The 21,704-nt window shown below is 50.0% G+C and overlaps 1 protein-coding gene across 2 annotated transcripts in view; it reads right to left on the bottom strand.

Annotated features, from left to right (window-relative positions):
* The window catches only part of CEP112 (centrosomal protein 112), a 2,145,639-nt gene that overhangs the window by 1,600,670 nt on the left and 523,265 nt on the right, over positions 1–21,704 (bottom strand). Inside the window, exon 9 of one of the 2 annotated variants that reach the window (XM_086930940.1) lies at positions 2,809–2,895. The exons of the other annotated variant lie outside the window; for it this stretch is intronic. Coding sequence (XP_086787066.1) covers positions 2,809–2,895 — 87 coding nt within the window. The remainder of the gene's footprint in view (positions 1–2,808; positions 2,896–21,704) is intronic. 2 annotated transcript variants of the gene reach the window in all.

Here is a 21,704-nt window from a genome sequence, read left to right as displayed (position 1 = left end):
GGTTGTATTAAGCCATCTTCCAACAGTGAAGCACTGCACCCTAACCGCATTCGCGACAATTATCTTCCTTCTCGTGATGGTCGAGATCCTACTATTACTATCCCATACCCTTTGCAGGATCAGGCTCAAGTGAATATGGCTCAAAGCATCTCAATGGCTCGATGGGCAGCTAAGTTCAATGTTTTTAATCTTCCTTCTGCAAGTAGTCTCAAGTGGGTGCCTCAGTCTCTTGTGGTGCTGGTTAAATCCAGCAGTTTATCTTTCGATTTCTTGCAGCAGTCTAGCCCGTACGGCACATATGGGTTTAACTTATTCACCCATGGCTAGACTATCACAGGGAACAGTGGCCAAGGGGACCTTGCTCAGGAAAGGTTTACAGGACAGTCGCAGAAAGGCTGGTTGTGCAGCAGCACCAGACTCCAGCAGTGGAAGATCTCATGGTCAGCTGTAGTCAGGCGTTCAACAGTGTCAGTTACGGTATACAGGCTGAGTTCCTCACTGTGATATCTTTGGGACAGTTGCAGGCTCCAAACTGATTAGAGTTATCTGCTTCAGCGGCGACGGGGTCTGCCTCCCGTCGTTAAAAGCAGCAGTACCAGTCTTTCAAAGGAGGGAGACAGCAAAAAAAACACATGCACTGTACTAAAGTCCTAACAAAAACAAAAAAAATGAACAGTGGAGGGACACAGTACTGCGTCCATGCTCCAGGGGGAAGGACAAACTCACAACGGGGAAATCAATCCCACATAAGCCATCAGATAAGAAGCAAGCAGATGAGAGTGACAATGAAGCCCACCAATGACTAACAGTGGGAAGGCTCTAAGCGCACAGTAAGGTGACAAATTGTGTTACAGCAGACAGTACAGTGCTGCCGTAGACAAAACCTAAAAATGGCTTGCCACACTACACATTCTCAATTTACGGTGCACTGCCACCATTGCTTTGTGTGAGGTTACCTGGGCAAGGATCGTAGTTTCCTCCATACTGTGATGCTTGGTGTGCCGTTCCAGATCAGAAAACAAGTCCTGGACCTCCCACTGTCATGGGCAGGCCCTGGCGTCTGCGCACATGCTAAGTTACTACGACGTTAGGGCCAAAACAAAATCCAGGATACCAGTTTCACAGGCATGGGGTAGAAGTCAATTAACCATGTAGGTGGACGTTCCTGTCTCAACAGTCTAATTATGTGTTTTCTTTTCCAAGACATAGGCAGTCTTCTCAAATCCTTTTCCCCCCATTCCCAAAGAGCCTAGGCTCCACCCACGTTTGTAAGCAGTATGTTACACTGACTGATATAATCACCTTAAGCATGTTTAAATACACGTGTGGAGATGTGTGTTTAGTGGGTAACGTTAAAGAGGATGTTATGCACACAAACATAAGAAATTAGATAATGTATCAACTTTCACAAAAGAACAATATTTTCCGCTCGAATATGTTGTGTTATTCAAGTTTATAATGGATCTTTGGTATGTGTGTCTGCTTGGCTGCCTCAGCCCAGAAGGCGAAAGACCAGCGGAGCTATGTGCCATGTTATATGTCCTTAATTGTGACAGACTGTAGCAGGTGACTCTGTTTGCTAATGTAGAGGATCATGTCTTGACGAATGCCCTAGAACTGTAACTGACTTTTTAAAGAAAAGGAACATGTTGAAATACACATGTCCCATTCCAAAAAAAATCCTCATATCAAGCACATATCGGTCATTGGTGTAACATGAAAGTGCTGCGAGTTATCTTAAATGGCTCCGGGGTTCCATGCAGACTGGAGTCTGGTTTTGAGATTGGTGATTGAGACTTACTTGATTGCTGGAGTTTTGTGAGGATGCTCTGTGTAATACTTGCCTGTTTAGTCTCGAGACGATTTTATGTATGTGTGCTGCTTGCCTGACATAGGTTCTTTTGTGCCTGTAAATTGTTCTTTAGGAGGCCCCAGTGATGAGATGTTTCTTCCATAGTGGTAGGGTTTGCATGCGTACTGTGTCGGTCCATGGTTTTGTGGACCCCGCTGTTTCATATTTAAAGCGTGACATTTCTGGAGACTATTGTGTGCTGCAGGTTGCTATATATATATATATATGTATATAGTGTGAGCCTGTGTGTAGAACTGAAGTTAGGTATTTTCTATAACCAAGCGAAGTATGCTGGGGAACAACTGAAGATAAATAAGGACATAAGTGGCAGTGCACAAATCCAAGACCTTCACCTATTGCTAGATGCAAAAATATGATGAACAAGTTTCACATATAGCTCACCACAGGGTTATACAACGTCATGTCAGAATTTCGTGCAGAAAAGTATTCTGCTACAAAACGATTGTAGCCAAAATACTGACTACCACAGTATGTTGAAGGTAAGTACCTCTAGACAAGTACACATGTCGTGGTCTTCACTCCAGATCTACATACCCTTAAGAGAGAGACATTGTTGGGGTACATACATGTAAGACTTTTAAATCTATACTTACCAGTATATAGTTATCTTCCTGATATTGTGGAAGTCGTGATTGTGGCTACAATATTTTTGTTGGGCGATATTTAATGTACGATATTCTGGCGGTGTACCCTTCCCATATAATATACTGAGGCATTTTGCCCCACCTTCTCCATCTCGGACTCGGACTCGGTGTTCCTGAAAGTTCAGGAGCCATTCGGCGGTTTCAAGGTGTACTTTATGCATGACAGCAGCAGGCGAACCATGCTGCAGAGGTCTACCCGTGCTTCCTGGAAGCATGGCCAAGGGCGCACTCGGCACTGCCGCAGACGAGTAGGGCCGGGCTGGAAAAACACACTGCACAAACGGCTCTTACCTTTTGTACCTCCACGTCGTGTTTCTGTTGCAACTGTAGCTTTTCTTCGTGGAATTTAGCTTCCATCATTTTTGTCTTCATTTCCAACTTTAAAGAGAAAAGGAAAAGGGGACGCCAATTATGTGCAATGAATTCAAAGGCTGATCAGCGACCGCATATAATGATGTGACAATGACAGTCGGGCATGTGTCTTTAAGGTATCTGACTCGGACCCAGCCATTCTGGCACCCATGAGACCCAGCCGAACAAGAGGTCGCCCTTATTACAATTATATTCTGGGTGTTTCCTCAGACCCAGGAGGGTAGCAAGAGCGCTCTGGGCTCTAATGTAAGTTAAGAACGTGGAATCTTCTGCTTCCACCTAGGGGAGTAAAAGACGACCACAATTGGGATATAGCGCAACAAACCTCGGGGCCTGGGTGCCACTGCACCTTCTGACTCAGTGATAGCCATTCACAATGAACTTCTGGGAGTTATGGTCTGTCTGACCCCGGGGGGGGGTCATAGAGCAGGCAGGGGCCATTGGCCCTTAACAGTGATGCTTGAGCTCGTTTGCCAATAGTGTTCTACGGTCCTTCATATTATGAATCTGCAAGGGGGCAGGTACAATGCTTTAATGCTTTCTGCATTTTTCTCTGAGTAGTGAGGGTGAGCAGGCACAGGATTCTCAGGGCAGTAGCATGAGAGGCAAGAGTTCAGAATTCAACAATCAATCACCAAACAATAATATAATATCCAATCCTGAGGATATCTTTTAAGGAAAAATAAGTATTTCAATCTCACAGCAGAAATAAACATTACACAATTCATTAGGTACGTTATAAAGGGTTTTCAAAAATTCGCCTTAACGTACGAGTTACTTACCTTCGGTAACGATGTATCTGGTAGAGACGTTTTCTAGCCGCAGATTCCTTAACTTTGAATATCCCCAGACGTCAGACTGGATCCGCAACATTTTTTACAGCAGCACCTCTGCGCGCCGAGGGACACGACCCCACCCTGAAGTAGTCCATGCACGTGACGTCAACGAGGTCATATAAGTCCCTTCCGGCGCCCTGAAGTCAGTTTTCTTCGGAGAAACTTTTCCGCTGCACAACGCGGAGCCACCAACAAAACTGTGAAAGTATGGTAACAGTGTGCGAAGGATGAAAAATTTGTAAAAGAAAGAAGGCAGATGGTGCAAAACACCATCATATAAGACAATATCAGCCATTGTCTCCATATAAGTGAAGAAGGAAAGACAGAGCAAGCTCTGATAAAAAACCCCGCAAAGCTAAGCATGGACCCTCCCCACAGGATGAGTAACAAGGGAAGAATATCTCAACAGCCAAAGGTAGATTGTTATTACCACGTATAATTGTGCCGGCCAACAAGGACGGGCACAGGAAGAACAACTGTCTACTGCGAGAAGGTATGAAAGGAATAGCACTTCCCTTATAGAAAAGGGGGGGGGGGCGAAACACAGCCCAGCAGATCCCCAAGAAGACAACTATAGAGGAGACAATAGCCCGGAGTCAATGGAGAAGGCGGGAGGGAGGGAAGGCAACAGGAGAAGAAGAATCTCCTGATGATGGTGAATCAAAAAACACAGTTTTACAGGAAAGAAGCCACCTGGAGGGAGGCAGCCGCATATGGCAATATTTAAAAGGGGTGTAACCATGTGAGCAACCTGTAAGAAAAACCAATGGCAACTAAAAGGAGGCAAAGTGGAGAAGCCCACCTGGCAAGGTCCTCGCAGAACGGGGAGGATGGGTGGGCGTTAAGGAATCTGCGGCTACACAACGTCGCTACCAGATACATTGTTACCGAAGGTAAGTAACTCGTACATCCGATAGAGACATCTAGCAGCAGATTCCTTAACTTAGAATAGATACCACAGCCATACCCCAAGGGGGAGGAGGGTCTGTGAAAGAACACCAGAAAAGGCCTGAAGCAATGAACCAGCAACAGAGTGACAGACTATGGGGAAGGCTGAGGCGGAGCACCCAGACAGCAACCCAAGTAGCTCGGAAGAGCAAAAGAGAAACAAGGTATCACAAAACTGCCAGAATGGCACAACACCATACCCAAGTGAGTATGAGATGTATAAACGGCACTAGCCATATTTCAGAACAGAAGAGTGTGAACAGAATGAAGGAGGAAGAAGGACTACTCCCAGCCCAATGGTGCACAAAGTGGACACCAAGCAAGCTAGAGGATAACCAGAGCCTACCAGGCTAGCCCACGCAAGAGAGGCCAGATAGGCCACATCCAGAAATCAAAGGGTAAGAGGCAGGAACTGAGCAACGTCTTGGAACAGGTGTGAACAAAGGCCACGCCAAGTGCACACCCAGTCAACAAAGGGGCGACAAGGGAGAACAGTATCACGCTGAAGCACGCCGATGCGGGTCACAACTACAACATGCACAGAGCAGACAGCCATGGTGAGTACTTACTCACGAAATACAGAGATGCAGGGTGCAGTACCTGGGATGAGGGACATCAAAGGAGCTGTCCAGCAGGCACAGCAGAAATAGTGTAGGATGACACCCAATGAAAAATGACACTTTCGAAGGGAGTGGCAGCAGAGGCACCAAAAGTGCCAATAGGAGCTGTGAAGAGGAGCACACATAAATGTTGAGCGGAACCTCAGATCTCCAGACCACGTCCTCACACTGTGAGGGGAAATGTAACCCCCCACAGAAGAGAGGGACTGTTTATTATATGCACACCAAGAAAGGAGAATCCTGAAGAGGTGGTACCACCCCAGGGAGTGGAACGCAAGGAACCCTTATTGCCGAAGATGCAGGAAAGGGCACCGAAGTGCACTTAAACATACTAAGAAAAGACACCCCCGTGCAGAATGAGGGCAAGCTCGAGTACAGCACTGAAATACCCCTTGAAACACAGAGACATAGGACCAGACCTCGCAGTAGCGAAGAGAGGTGGAGATATAGCAAAAGGGATACCACCATGGGCAGTCTGTCTACTGCACTGTCACTTTAAATGTGGGGAAAAATGCACAGACATGTCATGTGATCAAGGGCTTCCGAGCCCGAAATGCGTCATGGCGGCATTTAAGCACTGAAATAAATCTGCACGAAGGAATTGGAGCCCGTTTCACTTTTTGCAAGTCTGTGGAGTAAGGGCTGCAAGCAGGAAAATTGAAAAAAATATATATATATATATATGACCCTTCATTATATTATATAGAATTAATCAATGTATATTTAATGAAGGGTCTTGCATGGTTGATGTGATACTTATTCACTGCTCTAGCCCCCAAAGACCATCTTTATACATATAGGGAAACATAAAATCAATCTAACTGCTGAGGGTCCTAAACTGCTGCCATGGTGTTTTTCTATACATTCTAATATTGTATGAATATATAGGGATTCAGACTCTACACAAATTACACATGTGTTTAATGTCACGCAGTTGCCGGGTAAACTCTTAATTGTTGCTGCAAAAGCGAATATATTTAAATGCTACATGAATTTATAATGTAATTGGATTTCAAGTACTTTACAAGTTTATATATGTATTCATGCAGCCAAAAAAGTCTAAACCTAAAATGAATGTGATACACCTTTCCTTTAAAAATGTTGGGATTTTTTGTTAATTGGGGGCGGGTCAAACCAATCCCATTGTAAACACCCTTCACTGATTATCACATGACCCGGACAAAGGTCTCTGCCCGAGACGCGAAGGTCGTCTTTCGTTACCTGACGCACATTGCATGGTTGAAACTTAAGGAGAAATGGAAAAAGAGAAAACAAGCATTGGAAATGCAATAGGTCTCGCAGCATTAGAGTTAGTGCTTTTAGAATTGTTTATGGGTTTTTTTGTAAATCTTTAGCATTTTTGTTTCCTGTAGCCAATGCTAAAGAATTAAAAAAAAAAGCCATAAACATTTCTAAAAGCTCTAACTCAAATGCTCCGAGACCTATTGCACTGTGTGAGGGTGAGGGGTTGAGGGTGAGTGAGGGTGAGTGAGGATGAGTGAGGGTGAGGGTGAGTGAGGGGTTGAGGGTGAGTGAGGGTGAGTGAGAGTGAGGGTGAGTGAGAGTGAGGGTGAGGGTGAGGGGTTGAGGGTGAGTGAGGGTGAGGGGTTAAGGGTGAGGGTGGGTGAGGGTGAGGGGTTGAGGGTGAGTGAGGGTGAGTGAGGGTGAGGGGGTGAGGGTGGGTGAGGGTGAGTGAGGGTGAGGGGTTGAGGGTGAGTGAGGGTGAGGGGTTGAGGGTGAGTGAGGGTGAGGGTGAGTGAGAGTGAGGGTGAGGGTGAGTGAGGGATTGAGGGTGAGTGAGGGTGAGGGTGAGGGGTTGAGGGTGAGTGAGGGTGAGGGGTTGAGGGTGAGGGTGGGTGAGGGTGGGTGAGGGTGAGGGGTTGAGGGTGAGTGAGGGTGAGTGAGGGTGAGGGGGTGAGGGTGAGTGAGGGTGAGGGGTTGAGGGTGAGTGAGGGTGAGGGGTTGAGGGTGAGGGGTTGAGGGTGAGTGAGGGTGAGTGAGGGTGAGGGGTTGAGGGTGAGTGAGGGTGAGGGGTTGAGGGTGAGTGAGGGTGAGTGAGGGTGAGGGGTTGAGGGTGAGGGGGTGAGGGTGAGGGGGTGAGGGGTTGAGGGTGAGTGAGGGTGAGGGTGAGGGGTTGAGGGTGAGTGAGGGTGAGTGAGGGTGAGTGAGGGTGAGGGTGAGTGAGAGTGAGGGTGAGTGAGAGTGAGGGTGAGTGAGGGGTTGAGGGTGAGTGAGGGGTTGAGGGTGAGTGAGGGTGAGGGGTTGAGGGTGAGTGAGGGTGAGGGGTTGAGGGTGAGGGTGGGTGAGGGTTTGAGGGTGGGTGAGGGTGAGTGAGGGTGAGGGGTTGAGGGTGAGTGAGGGTGAGGGGGTGAGGGTGAGTGAGGGTGAGGGTGAGTGAGGGTGAGGGGTTGAGGGTGAGTGAGGGTGAGGGGTTGAGGGTGAGGGGTTGAGGGTGAGTGAGGGTGAGTGAGGGTGAGGGGTTGAGGGTGAGTGAGGGTGAGGGGTTGAGGGTGAGGGTGAGTGAGGGTGAGGGGTTGAGGGTGAGTGAGGGTGAGGGTGAGTGAGGGTGAGGGTGAGGGGTTGAGGGTGAGTGAGAGTGAGGGTGAGTGAGGGGGTGAGGGGTTGAGGGTGAGTGAGGGTGAGGGGTTGAGGGTGAGTGAGGGTGAGGGGTTGAGGGTGAGGGTGAGGGTGGGTGAGGGTGAGTGAGGGTAAGGGGTTGAGGGTGAGTGAGGGTGAGGGGTTGAGGGTGGGTGAGGGTGAGTGAGGGTGAGTGAGGGTGAGGGTGAGTGAGGGTGAGGGTGAGTGAGGGTGAGGGGTTGAGGGTGAGGGGTTGAGGGTGAGTGAGGGTGAGGGTGAGTGAGGGTGAGGGTGAGTGAGGGTGAGGGGTTGAGGGTGAGTGAGGGTGAGGGGTTGAGGGTGAGTGAGGGTGAGGGTACATGCTTTTCACTTTCTTCAAAGGTTGTCCGTGCATCAAGGGTAGTTGACTGAACTTTAAGTATAATAATTGTACATACTCTTCGGTGGCATTGAGCTCACACCCTCGAATGGTCTTCGGTAGTATTGTTTCCTGTAGAATTCTATTTCCTGCTTATAAAGCGCATGTCTCGGTCAGTATCAGCAAAGTGGTATGTGCATGTGAAAGTCGGAGAGTTGGAGGCGGTTAAGGAAATGCAGAACATTCAGCAAAATTAATGGGAAACCATTTTTATCTTGAAACTGTTTTTAACCGACAGTCTTTTATTCCTAATCATAGATGAGTGGGAGTAATACAGGGACTGGAGCAGCAGCGCCTCAGTTTGGATTGGTGTGGCAGGCAGGAGAAAGTCAGGAGAGGGAGGAGGGGGAACTGCTTGCGAAATGAAATTAAAAGCGGCCGGGCGGGAAATGCTCTTGGTAGCATTTGTGTGAAGCAGGGGGCGGGAGCAGCCTTTGATGTGCGGATAATTAGGGGAGGAGTAGCCAGGAGATCCAAGCTGGGGAACAGATGGCTGGCGCGATGAGACTGACACAGTAAAGACATTACGGTGGGGCCGGGAGGACCTGAGAAACAGAGCCAAACTAGAGGTCATATATGTGGCTTCTATACCAGTGGCGCATAACCCACATATCCCCCCAATGAAAGACAAGGGGAGTGTGATGCAAGCTCGGGGGCTAGAATTAAACATTTGCTGATGTATATCCTGAGAACAACTTTTGCCCCTCTCCAGCAGAGCAAAAGGGGCTTACGCGCACCTTATCAGAGATATTCTTATACCATTGAATAAAAGGGCATGTCGACAGGTACATACTACTTTCCCCAGGCTCCCACCCATGTTACACGCACTTGAACATATGCTGTCTGGCCCATCACTGAGCAAACTCATTACACGATTGTATAGTACCATGCAGAACACGGCCCGGTGCTGATCTCCAAAGCATTAATGGATTGGAACACCGAAATCAACCCTCCAATCTCGGAAGAGCAGTGTAGGTTTTGTTGTGCCCAATTACGGATGCGCTCTACCAACTAGAAGTTAAAACTCATACACAGATACATCGAGTCATAGGCTAACTCAGTTCTGGATTCTCGAGTGAAAATAGAATATGTCTTCTTTAAGCTAGCAAAGATACAGAGCACCGGCCTCCATACGGACGGGAGGGTAAAATAAAACAGACCCGACTTTAAATGGACCTTGCTCGATATTTTTTAGAAGAACAGATAATAGCTATAGCAGGTCCCGGGAGGCCAAGGGTGAACGGAAGGCTTACCTCGAGGATGCCGATTTTAAGTTTCCCACACTACCATGAACGCGGGTTCAGCTGTTAAACCAGCGTAGGCCGAATTCATAAAATTTAAAGGGAGGACAACGCCCACTGCCCTGATTAAGGTTAACGTGTGGGAGAAATGAGGGGAGGGGAAACCCCGGAGTAAATTATTCCTCTGCTGCCCGTTTTCCGAGAGGAACTCAAATCCCTAAGGAGGGGTCCGAGGGGAGACCTGGAATGGTAGGAGGTTTGGGAAAAAGAAAGGAGAAGGGACTGGAGAGGTCCCGTGGGCTAGGTGAGGTGAATGTAAGGAGGCTGTCACAAGAAAGAGCGGCGGGCAATGACCAAGCGGGTAGTTGCAGGGAGAGGAAGGTTGAAAGGATCGGAGACACGGCGACACGGCGGGTAAAATAAACAAAAAAGCGGGAGGGTAAAATAAAACAGACCCGACTTTAAATGGACCTTGCTCGATATTTTTTAGAAGAACAGATAATAGCTATAGCAGGTCCCGGGAGGCCACGGGTGAACGGAAGGCTTACCTCGAGGATGCCGATTTTAAGTTTCCCACACTACCATGAACGCGGGTTCAGCTGTTAAACCAGCGTAGGCCGAATTCATAAAATTTAAAGGGAGGACAACGCCCACTGCCCTGATTAAGGTTAACGTGTGGGAGAAATGAGGGGAGGGGAAACCCCGGAGTAAATTATTCCTCTGCTGCCCGTTTTCCGAGAGGAACTCAAATCCCTAAGGAGGGGTCCGAGGGGAGACCTGGAATGGTAGGAGGTTTGGGAAAAAGAAAGGAGAAGGGACTGGAGAGGTCCCGTGGGCTAGGTGAGGTGAATGTAAGGAGGCTGTCACAAGAAAGAGCGGCGGGCAATGACCAAGCGGGTAGTTGCAGGGAGAGGAAGGTTGAAAGGATCGGAGACACGGCGGGTAAAATAAACAAAAAAGAAGCCGGAGGGAAGAGAGGGGAGGGGGGAGGAGAAATGCGACACGGCGGGAAGGGGAGGGGGCGGAGCGGGTCAAATAAAGAAACAAGCCGGAGGGAAGAGAGGGGAGGGGGGAGGAGAAATGCGACACGGCGGGAAGGGGAGGGAGCGGAGCGGGTAAACAAAGACGGACGTGCACGCGCTTTTAAGCTCAATGCGCATGCGCATTGAGCTTAAAAGTCACGGGCACTGCAAGGAATCGCCACGATTTTTTGCAGTGCGGATAAAGAGCGGATAAGTCCCAATACTCTCGCCTTGCTCGATGCGCATGCGCATCGACAGGCGAGACCTAAAAACAAATAAACATGAAGTGAGCAACTTGAACTTACCTGGATTCCCAATTTCAGAAAGAGCCAGAGGAGACCAAATCGTGTGCAGCAGATCTTTATTTCGAATAACAGCCTGCCAACAAAGGATCCTTTGATGAGCAAAGTTCACACCATGATTTCAGCCAGACGTGTTTCAAGTTACTCCCTTCATCAGTGGCTTTAGAGTGCGAGGGGAAAGCGTTTTGAAGGTGCTTCTGCTCTTAAACATCTCTCGCCCCATTGGGCGGGGCCGCAAGGCCTTCTGGGAGACGTAGTCCACACCATTCTGAACCTTAGTGGGTACGTTGTCCCCTTGTCACCAATATCCTAACAATTCCGGTACCCCATCTCCAGTCCCTTGTCCCGCTTTGTTGCTGTTACTCCTACTGTGAGCAAGCCGACTGCTACTTGTTAGCGGGTCCGTGGCGTCGTCGGAAGATGCGGCCAATCAGCGGAGAAGAATGAGCACGCACCGATGCAGTAGGGTGCTTGCTCATAGTAGGAATAACAGCAACAAAGTGGTATAAGGGACTGGAGATGGGGTACCGGCTGCTTTATTACTTATCTAAGAGCTAAAGTTAGTCAACAGCCCACATGGCTTGGGTTACCACACCCAAGGATTTCATGTGAGGAAGGTCTCTTCTGATGGGTGAAACAGGAATTGGCTGAAGGCTTGGACCCTGCCCAGAAGGGGGCACTAATACTCTATTCCTGACCCCTAAAGGTCACGACAGCCCACAATCTGTAAAGCGGCCATCATTCCTACCTCACAGCCAATCAAGTTTCCTGTGGGAAATAAGGCTGTCAAATCTGAGAGGATGTCATCTGGCTATAACTGAACATCACAGCGAACATGGGCTTTCGTAACGACTTCTGACAAAGACAAACAAGAGCGGTGGAATCTATTGTGCCTGCAGTAACCAAAGATGCAAAATACAACAAGCATTGGAAATGCAATAGGTCTCGCACCATTAGAGTTAGTGCTTTTAGAATTGTTTATGGGTTTTTTTGGTAAATGTTTAGCATTTTTGTTTCCTGTAGCCAATGCTAAAGAATTACAAATAAAAAAAGCCATAAACATTTCTAAAAGCTCCAACTGAAATGGTCTGAGACCTATTGCACTGTGTGAGGGTGAGGTGTTGAGGGTGAGTGAGGGTGAGCGTGAGGGTGAGTGAGGGTGAGGTGTTGAGGGTGAGGTGTTGAGGGTGAGTGAGAGTGAGGGTGAGTGAGAGTGAGGGTGAGTGAGAGTGAGGGTGAGTGAGAGTGAGAGTGAGGGTGAGTGAGAGTGAGGGTGAGGGTGAGTGAGAGTGAGGGTGAGTGAGAGTGAGGGTGAGGGTGAGTGAGGGTGAGGGAGGGTGAGGGTGAGTGAGGGTGAGGCGTTGAGGGTGAGGTGTTGAGGGTGAGTGAGGGTGAGGGCGAGTGAGGTGTTGAGGGTGAGTGAGGGTGAGGGTGAGTTAGGGTGAGGTGTTGAGGGTGAGTGCACTCAATATGTGTATTTACCAATGTAACTGAAGAAAAAGAGTGATTGACAGCTGCAGAGTCATCCTGTATGTTGGATTCCATTGTTTATGGAGGTGGTGAAGTAAGTTCTTCAATAGGTAATGCGCCCATGGTAACAGAAACACCTTAGATACCATGTGTCACTGTACATTAACGCAAGACCTGACTGGAGCCAAGTTACAATGAAAAAAAGAATGAAGTGATGACTGCAATACTTGCTTTGGGAGAAACACCTTTCCTAGGTCCGTCCTGAAAAGATTCCCAATAAACTCCAAAGTCTGTGGTGGAATCTAGAGTGGCATATTTTGATTAATTATTAGGCAACTCTCTTCTTTGCCATTTGAGTCAAATACCTGATGGAATATGGATTAGTCAGTCGTTCAGGTATGGGAAGATATGCAATCCCCCCTGATGAAGGAATTCTACAATTGGAGTCACTGTTTTTGTAAATACTCTCATAGTAGTCTTTAATTTGAACGACAGTTCACTGCATTTAAAGTGCTGATTATGAAATTGGGTCTATCAGCTGGAGCAGAGAACGCGAAACAGGCTGTTGGTCTAGGGAAGCCGGTGCTGCGTTATCTGCATTCGAGGAAGACAGCTGAGCTGCTAGAGGCTGATACCAACGCAGATTCCACAACAACCAATAAATTAGTCAAAATAATTACTAACTTAATCGGTTTAGAGCAAGTAAATAATGATAATGCGTCTGAGGGTTTTAATCAAGAAGCAGTATGTCAAAACGCTGCTGGGGGCTCGGAGCAGATAATGTCTGCTGTGATTGAAGCTGAATTAGGGGGGGGGGGGGTGAAACCCTTGACAGTGTGGGCACATTTGGAGCTCTAAGGGGAACCAAGAACAACAATATAGATCAGCCTCATGCGAAAGGCAAACTAGTAACTAGAATCAAACCTGTGTGGGGGCGGAGCGGGTTAAATTAAACAAAGAAGACGGACGGAGGAGAGGGGAGGGGGGATGAGAAATGCGAACGAGACGGAGGGAAGAGAGGGGAGGGGGGAGGAGAAATGCGACACGGCGGGAAGGGGAGGGGGCGGAGCGGGTTAAATTAAACAGAAGACGGACGGAGGAGAGGGGAGGGGGGATGAGAAATGCGACACGGAGGGAAGGGGAGGGGGCGGAGCGGGTAAAACAAGACAGACGTGCAAGCGCTTTTAAGCTCAATGCGCATGCGCATTGAGCTTAAAAGTCACGGGCACTGCAAGGAATCGCCACGATTCCTTGCAGTGGATAAAGAGTGGATAAGTCCCAATACTCTCGCTTGCTCGATGCGCATGCGCATCGACAGGCGAGACCTAAAAAGCCCCACATAGATTGCACCTAGTGATAGCTCAGATTTACTCTTTTAACATGAGTTAAATAGACTGTTAAACGGGGCGTGGCTTGGCAATCCAGCATGGCGGACGTGTGCTGAGCGAGCTCCGTCCAGCCCGCAATTAATCCTCAATTTATCCTGACTCTCCAAAGATAATTTGATCTCCACAGAGACCCTGCAGTCCTGCGACATTGGGAAAATTGTCCTGAGCTACCCTGGGGGCTTGTGGCGGAGCCGAGGAGCCTTGGCCGAGACAGGGCCTGCTGGGAGCTTGGCAGAGCTGCCCGACGAGAGGCCGGGACCTCATGCTGAAAATCGCCTGACTTCGCAGGAGAGGAGGGAGCGCGGCCTCCTGGGTGCGATATAGCAACGCATGCGAGGAGGGGCGTGCTCTGGGCCGGCCGGCAGAGAGCAGCAGGAAGTCGGTCGACCGCTGCCCATAGAGTTGTTCAAGGCTGGGGACGGCAGGACGGCCTGACGGTCAGATCAGGCCGCAGAGGTGAGGTGTGGCGTCTGGGGGCGGGGGACACGGGCCTAGGGCTGCACTCGGCACAGTGAGTAAGCCTGTGGTCCCCTGGCCCCGCGGGGTGAACCGCCCTCTTTGCGGCCAGAGAGTCCCCCTTTCAGCGGTGGTAGAGGCCTGGTGTGTACACGACCCTTGGGCTTGGTGGAATCCGAGCTGCTATACTCGGTACTTCTCCCCCCTCCCCGCCCTCAGCCTACATTGCAGCAGGAGCCTCGGCGGTGGTTGGCTGACGCGACTATCAGCGTGTTTCTTGGCCTGCCCGGGGCCCCCACTTCAGGCGCAGGATTTCTTCTCCCCCTGAATCCCCTGGCTATAGGGGACGCCCGTATCGGCGGTCAGTCGGACCATGTGGCGGGCATTTGCAACACTGCAGTTGGCTGGGATTTGTGTGTGCCAGCAGGGGAGTGAGGCCTGGAGATATGAAGTCTGAGACGGCCGTGAAGCCACAGGGGGCTCGAGCCGGCGCAGATGATTGAAGTGCCTCTTGCCTTGGTTTTAGGGCGCCCACGCATCAGCTTTCAGTTGGGCCGTGCTGGGGGCATCTGACTGTGTCCGGCGCCACGGGGCCTTGGGTTGGCTCGTTGGCCCTAGTCTTGGGGCGGCCTCATACAGGCTCCTGTTCGGCGGCTGGGTCGGGCCGTGGGAGTCCACTGCTGGGGGGTTTCTCCTTCTCCCCCCTCCCCTGATTTCCCTGGACTTGCATGGGGAGCTCCGAAGGTGGCCATATGGAGAGATAAAGGAGGTAGTGGCCCGCCCAAGCAGGGTCCCATTGACAAATTTACTGGTCTGGGTGCAGCAGCTGGGGCTTCCGGAGGGCAGCAGGGGGCTATGCCAGATAATGCGACCCTCATAGCCGCTATCACCCATACCAGAGATATGTTGGATCCCAAAATAGGGGCGGTTGGCTCTGATGTTATGCTTCTGCGTCAGGATTTGCGCAACGAGGTGTCATGATTTGCGGAGGCTGAAACCCGTATTTCTGGAGTGGAGTACGATGTCACCACACTGAAAAAAAAGGTGGCTGTCAAGGAGGCAGCCCAGAAGGGGGTTGCGCTGTGAGTGGAGGATGGCGAGGGACGGGCCTGACGCAACAACCTGCGCTTCGTTGGGTTTCCGGAGGGATTCGAGGGGGGCAACATGGAATGCTTCCTCACACAGTGGTTGGAGAGTTGGCTCCCTCCAGAAGTTCTGTCCCGTTGTTTTGTAGTGGAGAGGGCTCACAGGGCACTCATGCAGAAACCCCCTCCGGGGGCTCGCCCACGGCCAGTGACAGCGAAGCTATTGAACTACCTAGATCACGACGTGATATTGAAACAGGCCCGTCTCAAGGAGCCCCTGCTCTATGACAACGTACGTATCCTCATTTTTCCTGATTACACGCGGCTGGTGCAGCAACAGCGGCAATTGTTCATGGAAGCAAAGGCCCACCTGAGAGACCTCAAGCTTCCGTGTGATTTTCTGTTTCCTGCCCGACAAGTTATATATATCTCAGGTACCCACTTCTTGTACTCTCCGGAAGAGGTTTTAAAGTGGACTGATGAGACAGTACAGGTGCAGGCACACACACTGCTTGGAAGGGAATCCGACTCCTCTTCGGGTGACAAAGCCCAGAAGGGACCCAGGTGGCAGCAGAAGGGTATCCGGCAGTCGCGGTCCCGGCGCAGCTCTCAGTCCTGTGGTGCTTCTTCCCGGAAGGGTTCCGCCAGTGGGCGTCAGACATTGGCAGACTGATTGCTGGATCCGCAAGAGACTATGGGGCTCTGACCTAAGTACTGTTGATTGGAGAGATTCTGATAAGGGCCAGGACCTCTGCCAGTCCCTCGCTGGCCGGGGACGTGCCCAGGAGACATGGGCTGTAAGTTGGGGATCCATTGGTCGTGGTGGATCTTGTCCCCTCTTTGGGGGTCGGGTCGGTCCCACCGCGACAGATGCTTCATTGTTCTTGAGGTATAGGGTGGGTGGGTTTGTTGGGTGGGGGTTGTTCATGGTTGCTGATCGCACTGTTATTGATGGCCCGTTGCTCCTCTTGTACGCACCAAAACGTTGTCTTTCTCTCAGTAGCTGTAGATACTGTTCCACATGGCTAGCATACCCACTAGGGGGAGGGTGACCCCTGGTACTCTTCGCATTATTAGCTGGAATGTGCGTGGTGCCTTGGACAAGATTAAACGGGGGCCATTGTTCAGCAGGCTAAATGGGCAGGGGTGGACATCCTTATGCTACAGGAAACCCACCTTATGGGAGGGGGGCCCTTTGCTTTCAGCGTTACGGGTTTCAACAGGTCTTCCACGGCAGCTTTACGAGGGGATCCCTGGGGGTGGCAATATTGATACACCGCAGGGTCCCCTAAACACATATTAAACAGTGGACGGACACTCAGGGCGTTAACTATTTCTCCGGCGCTGGGCAATGTTTATGCCGCCCCACATTGCAATGGAATCTGGTAGTGCAGCTCAATACCCTTTGGGCAGACATACCTGATGCATTGTCCGGGGTTGGTGGGGACTAGAATGATGTTATGGACCTGGCTAAGGATAGATGGAGGGCTGGGGGTGGACCGGAGGTTGGTTGTTCCACGAGATTGTTCTCCCTAGTGCCAGCACTTGATTGGGTGGATGTATGGCAGTGCCTCCACTGAGATAGTCGGGAATTCACCTACCTCTGCGGTCCATGATTCCTACTCCAGAATTGACTACCACTTTGTTCCCCGGGTGGCGGTTGGCAGGGTGGTGTCTTTGGAGATTCTTCCACGGGGCCTGTCGGATCACTCACCGGTAGCTCTCACACTCCAAATAGGGCGAAAGAAACAACCGTTCAGATGGCGCCTCTCAGAGTGGCAACTGCAAAATGAGGGCTATAGAGAACACATGAGCGAAGCTATAGATCAATATTTGACTATCAACGTTGGGTCAGTTCTCGGAGCGGGGACAGTATGGGAGGCACTGAAACCAACACTGAGGGGGGCAGACATTTCCTGGTGCACTGCAGCGCGTAGGGAGTGCAGGGAAGAGCTGCTGCAGGTAGAGGCAGGCATAGTGGCACTAGAACGTAGGAGTCGGGAGGCAGCAGGTGGCCAAGCACGGAGACAGTTATTGTTGGCTCAACAGAATTATGCAGCCCTTCTGATGGATAAGGCCCGCCAAGCTAGGCTGGCGAAGGGTAGCAGGGTTTATCAGTGGGGTGACGAATCTAGCAAGATGCTACATCGACTCTGTCAGGGGACGTTTCATTCTCAAGCCCTGCCGGGCGTCCTGGGCCCAGCGGGTGAACCACTTACAGATCCACTGGCCCTTGCGGAAAGCTTTGCCACATATTATGCTGATTTGTATGCTCCCAAGGAATGCTTACATGCTGCCACTATTGATAAATTCATAACTGATCTTCTGCCTAAAGCCGTCTCGAATGAGATAAGGGAACACTTGGAGCTGCTACTGACTGATGAGGAGTTAGGCGCGGCATTGGGGGAACTGAATCCCGGGAAGGCGCTGGGGCCCAATGGGTTAAGTAGGGTATTCTTTAAAAGCTACTTTATGCAACTGGCCCCTCATTATCGATCCGTGGTGGAGGAGGCTCGCGAGCGGGGCTCAGTTTCCCTGGACTGGAGAGATGCAGAGGTGGTGGTGTTCCATAAGCAGGGCAGGTCCTCGGAGCAGCATGCTTCATATCGCCCAATTTCCCTCTTAAATGTGGAGGCGAAAATTCTGGCAAAAGCCCTGGCCAATCGTCTTCTGCCCCACATCACCAACCTGGTCCATTCGGACCAGGCTGGGTTTATGCCCCAGATGGAGACCAGGTATAATATCAGGTGGGCACATGTGGCGATGGCCGCTATCCAGCAGCTGGGGGAACCGGCGGCGCTTTTATTGGCTGATATGGACAGAGCGTTTGACTCCCTGAGCTGGGTGTATTTGTTCGCATTGCTACGAAGACTTAATCTTGGAAAGCGCTTCCTTTCTTATTTACTGCTCTTATACACTGATTTGACAGCGTCAGTGCAGGTGGCCGGTGCTCCCTCATCCACTTTCTCTATGTAAATAGGGGCACATGGCAGGAATGCCCCCTGTCCCCATATTTATTTGCTCTGGCTATGGAGCCATTGGCTGCATGGGTGCGCATTGATGGGCAGGTACGGGGATGGATGTATGACATTACAACGCATGCTTTTACCACGCATACTTTTACATTGCAAGTTTTACAACGCATAGTGTTGAGGGGTGCTGGATAGTGAATAGTTTAATTTACTATTCCAACTCCAGTCCCCGTGGATAGTAGGGAAGGTGTTGGATAGTAAATTAAATATATTCCCTATCCTAGAGCACCCCCCAGCGCAATGCGTTGTAATGGTTTGCGTTGTAAAAGTTGCGATGTAAAGGCACTGCGTGGTAAAAGTTGCGTTGTAAAGGATGTTTCCCTACGGGGATTTGAATGGCTGGCGGGACTATCAGATAGGTTCGCATTGTATGCGAATGACGTCATTTTCTTTCTCACAGCCGTGGGCAAGACGGAGCCGCGGCTACTGTGCATAATGCAGATCTTTGGGGAGACGTCTGGATTATCTATGAATCCTCGTAAATCCACGTTATGCATTCTCGGAGATCGGACCGGCGCTGGCGCATAGATCTCCTCTGTTCAGCTGGTGGTGGGGGATCTGAAATACCTAGGCGTGTTCTAGTCCAATGTGCCGGCAGTCTCCTGGGAGCGTAACCTGATTCTGGTGTGGGAACAAATATGTGAAGATATCAAGTCCTCTTCCTGAATGCCCCAGTCAATATATGGCAGGTTGGTGCTCCCCCGGCTCCTCTATCAGTTACAGAACCACCCCTATCAGATCCCATCCCGATGGCTCCGACAGGTGAATGCAGAGCTGGGGCAGTTTCTATAGGGGGGGAGGGTGCAGGTAGCTTTGCGAACCTGTTTCTTGTCCACTTACTGCGGGGGGGGGGGCTAGCGTCCTCTGATATATATTCGTATTATCAAGCCTCACATCTGCTGGTCCTTAATGAGTGGTGGTACGGCAACAGGGATGACCCAGCATACGCGATAGAGCAGCACCTCATGGGGCACCACTCGCTGCATACCCTACTTTATTCAGCGCCTTTGCGGGGTGCGCTTCCCTTGGCTACATGGCTGGTGTTCCAGATCTGGAGAAAGGCGCTGTGACGGATGGGGTGGTGGAACACACTAACCCGGGAGACACCCCTCTGGAATAAATAGCACCTACCGCAGCTGGCGGCCCTACAGGGCTTCCGAAGGTGGGATAATATCGGCATCTCAGTCCTGGATGAAGTAATGAGAGGGCCGACGCTTAAATCCTTTCAGGACCTTCAGAAAGAATTCCTCATGCCGCAATCCCAGTTCTATCACTATCTTCAATTTAGGCACCACCTGTCTCCCAGCTTGAAAGGCGTGGAGTCCCTGCTGGAATTCAGCCCATTGGAGGCAAACGTTTTTAAGGGGGACCTTAAAGCCCATAAAATCTCCCAGATTTATCAGTCCTTGGTTACTCATTGCTCTTCCACGCTTCAGAAACTCCGGGGGGACTGGGAGGGAGATGTGGGGCACTGGAGGGGGAAGACTGGACCGAGGCCCTGGCTGCTCCACGGGGGCGGCATAGCCATACGACTCTGCCTCATCCAGTTCAAATATTTACACCGGGTTTATTTTACATGAGCGCGCCTATGGAAGGCGGGGCTGATAGCCTATCCTATGTGTCTTTGATGCAGTCGAGAGGAGGGCACATTTATCCACACGGTCTGGCATTGCTCTTCCCTAGACCCTTTCTAGAGGGGGGTATTTACCTGCCTCTCGGAGGTCCTGGGGTGGGAACTCCCCCGCACACCACGATTGGCCCTGCTCCATGTTATGGAAGGTATAGGAGGCAATATCTACAAGCGGCATCTAATGCAATTTCCAAGGCCTGGAAGGAGCTAAGGGTCCCTTCGGTTGTTGCATTGAAGAATGGCCTGGACTTTTGTATGGGGCAGGAACAACCCATTTTTGTGGCTAGGGGGTGCCTGCACAAACACAAGATACGGAAACGATGGGCGCATTATTGGGGCTTGCTATTAGACCCACCATCAGCAACAGAGGCTCACCCGTTGGGTTGACTTTTGTACACATGTTTAGAGTGCGGAGGTGCTGTGTGGGGGAGGCCCGAGGGGGTAGATCTCCCTACTACATTCATAAGCTTTGATCAGGAGTATTAGGACTCAGTGCAATCGGTGGGGGGGGGATTGGGGGAGGAAGTTGGGGCAAATCATTATATTGTTATTCATGCCTTATTATATCTACGTGAAAAATGTCAAAGTCATGATTCTTGCATGGTCTGATTGTGCAGTTGTCTCTGGTGTGCAGAGCCCTGCAATATATGTGTACCTTCACAAATAAAATGTGTTTTTAAAAAAAACAAAGACCGTTAAACAGGATTAAATGTGTAAACCGGAGTACTGAACACTGCTGTGGTTAACCAGATGTCTCGTGCTAAGACCAATGCCATCCATTTGCAGTGGCTTGCTGCACAGGAGTTACCTAGCATTTGTTTAGGAAAACATCAATTTGCTCCCAAGAAGAATATAAAAATGAATACAAAAAAATCAGAGACAACAAAAAACCTATTTCTCTGCAAACTTCCTGTGAAAAAAAATGGGTCCCAATCAATATAGTGCAGAAGCTAGACAGCTATTATGGAGAGCACGGCCGGGCTCTTCCTCGGCGCAGTCATGTGTGTTGGTTCTGTAACCTGCTACTCCAACTACCATCCAGACAGGAAATAGGCCATGAGCCAAGCGGAAACTTCCAATTACTATTCTGGGCTTAAAAGGCTGCAGTTAGACGCGGGCGCATTTTTAAGGCGGGGTGACCATGAGTAACAAGTGGAAAAGGAAACATATAATCTGGCAGTTTCAAAACTAGGCTTTGTACTGGCACCGGCACCCGGTGAGCTGTCAAATAATGAAGGCCTCGTGCGAGGATACCAGACCTGCAGCGCCGGCGAGAGGCCACCACGTAATAGGCGGATGAAAGCGCAAAAGCTAAAGCAGTCTATGAAGAAAGCAAGATTTATTTAAAAGAAAAACATTACATTTGGGGGTCGATCATTTTCTAATTCAGATTCGTTACAGAAGTTTGAAACTGTCCCTGTTCACATACTAATGAACTGCGGGGAGGTTCCAGGAGCTTGCTTATTCTTTCAACGCCTCCTCCGGGGCAGTAAGCGCTATATAAATGCAATTTCAATTTCAAAGCAGATTGTCATTTATGTGTCTCCAAAAGCTAAGAAACAAAAAACCGAGAAAAAATCGAAAACCTAAAGAGAGGGTGTAAAAATGTCAACCACTCAGAGAAGTTGAGGGTTAGTCTAGTGAAAAGAGTAGCTATTATTTGCAAGCGGCATACGCAAAACAACGGAGTGCCATTTGAATATTTCGTCCCTTGAAATTCTCATTCGCTGCATTATATATGCCCATTTGGTAGGACAAAGGCAAAGCGCCCTGTAAAGCCACATCAAAGA

Source organism: Lissotriton vulgaris, chromosome 7, assembly GCF_964263255.1.
Source record: "Lissotriton vulgaris chromosome 7, aLisVul1.2, whole genome shotgun sequence".
NCBI lineage: Eukaryota > Metazoa > Chordata > Amphibia > Caudata > Salamandridae > Lissotriton > Lissotriton vulgaris.
This window is presented reverse-complemented; position numbering and strand designations above follow the sequence as displayed.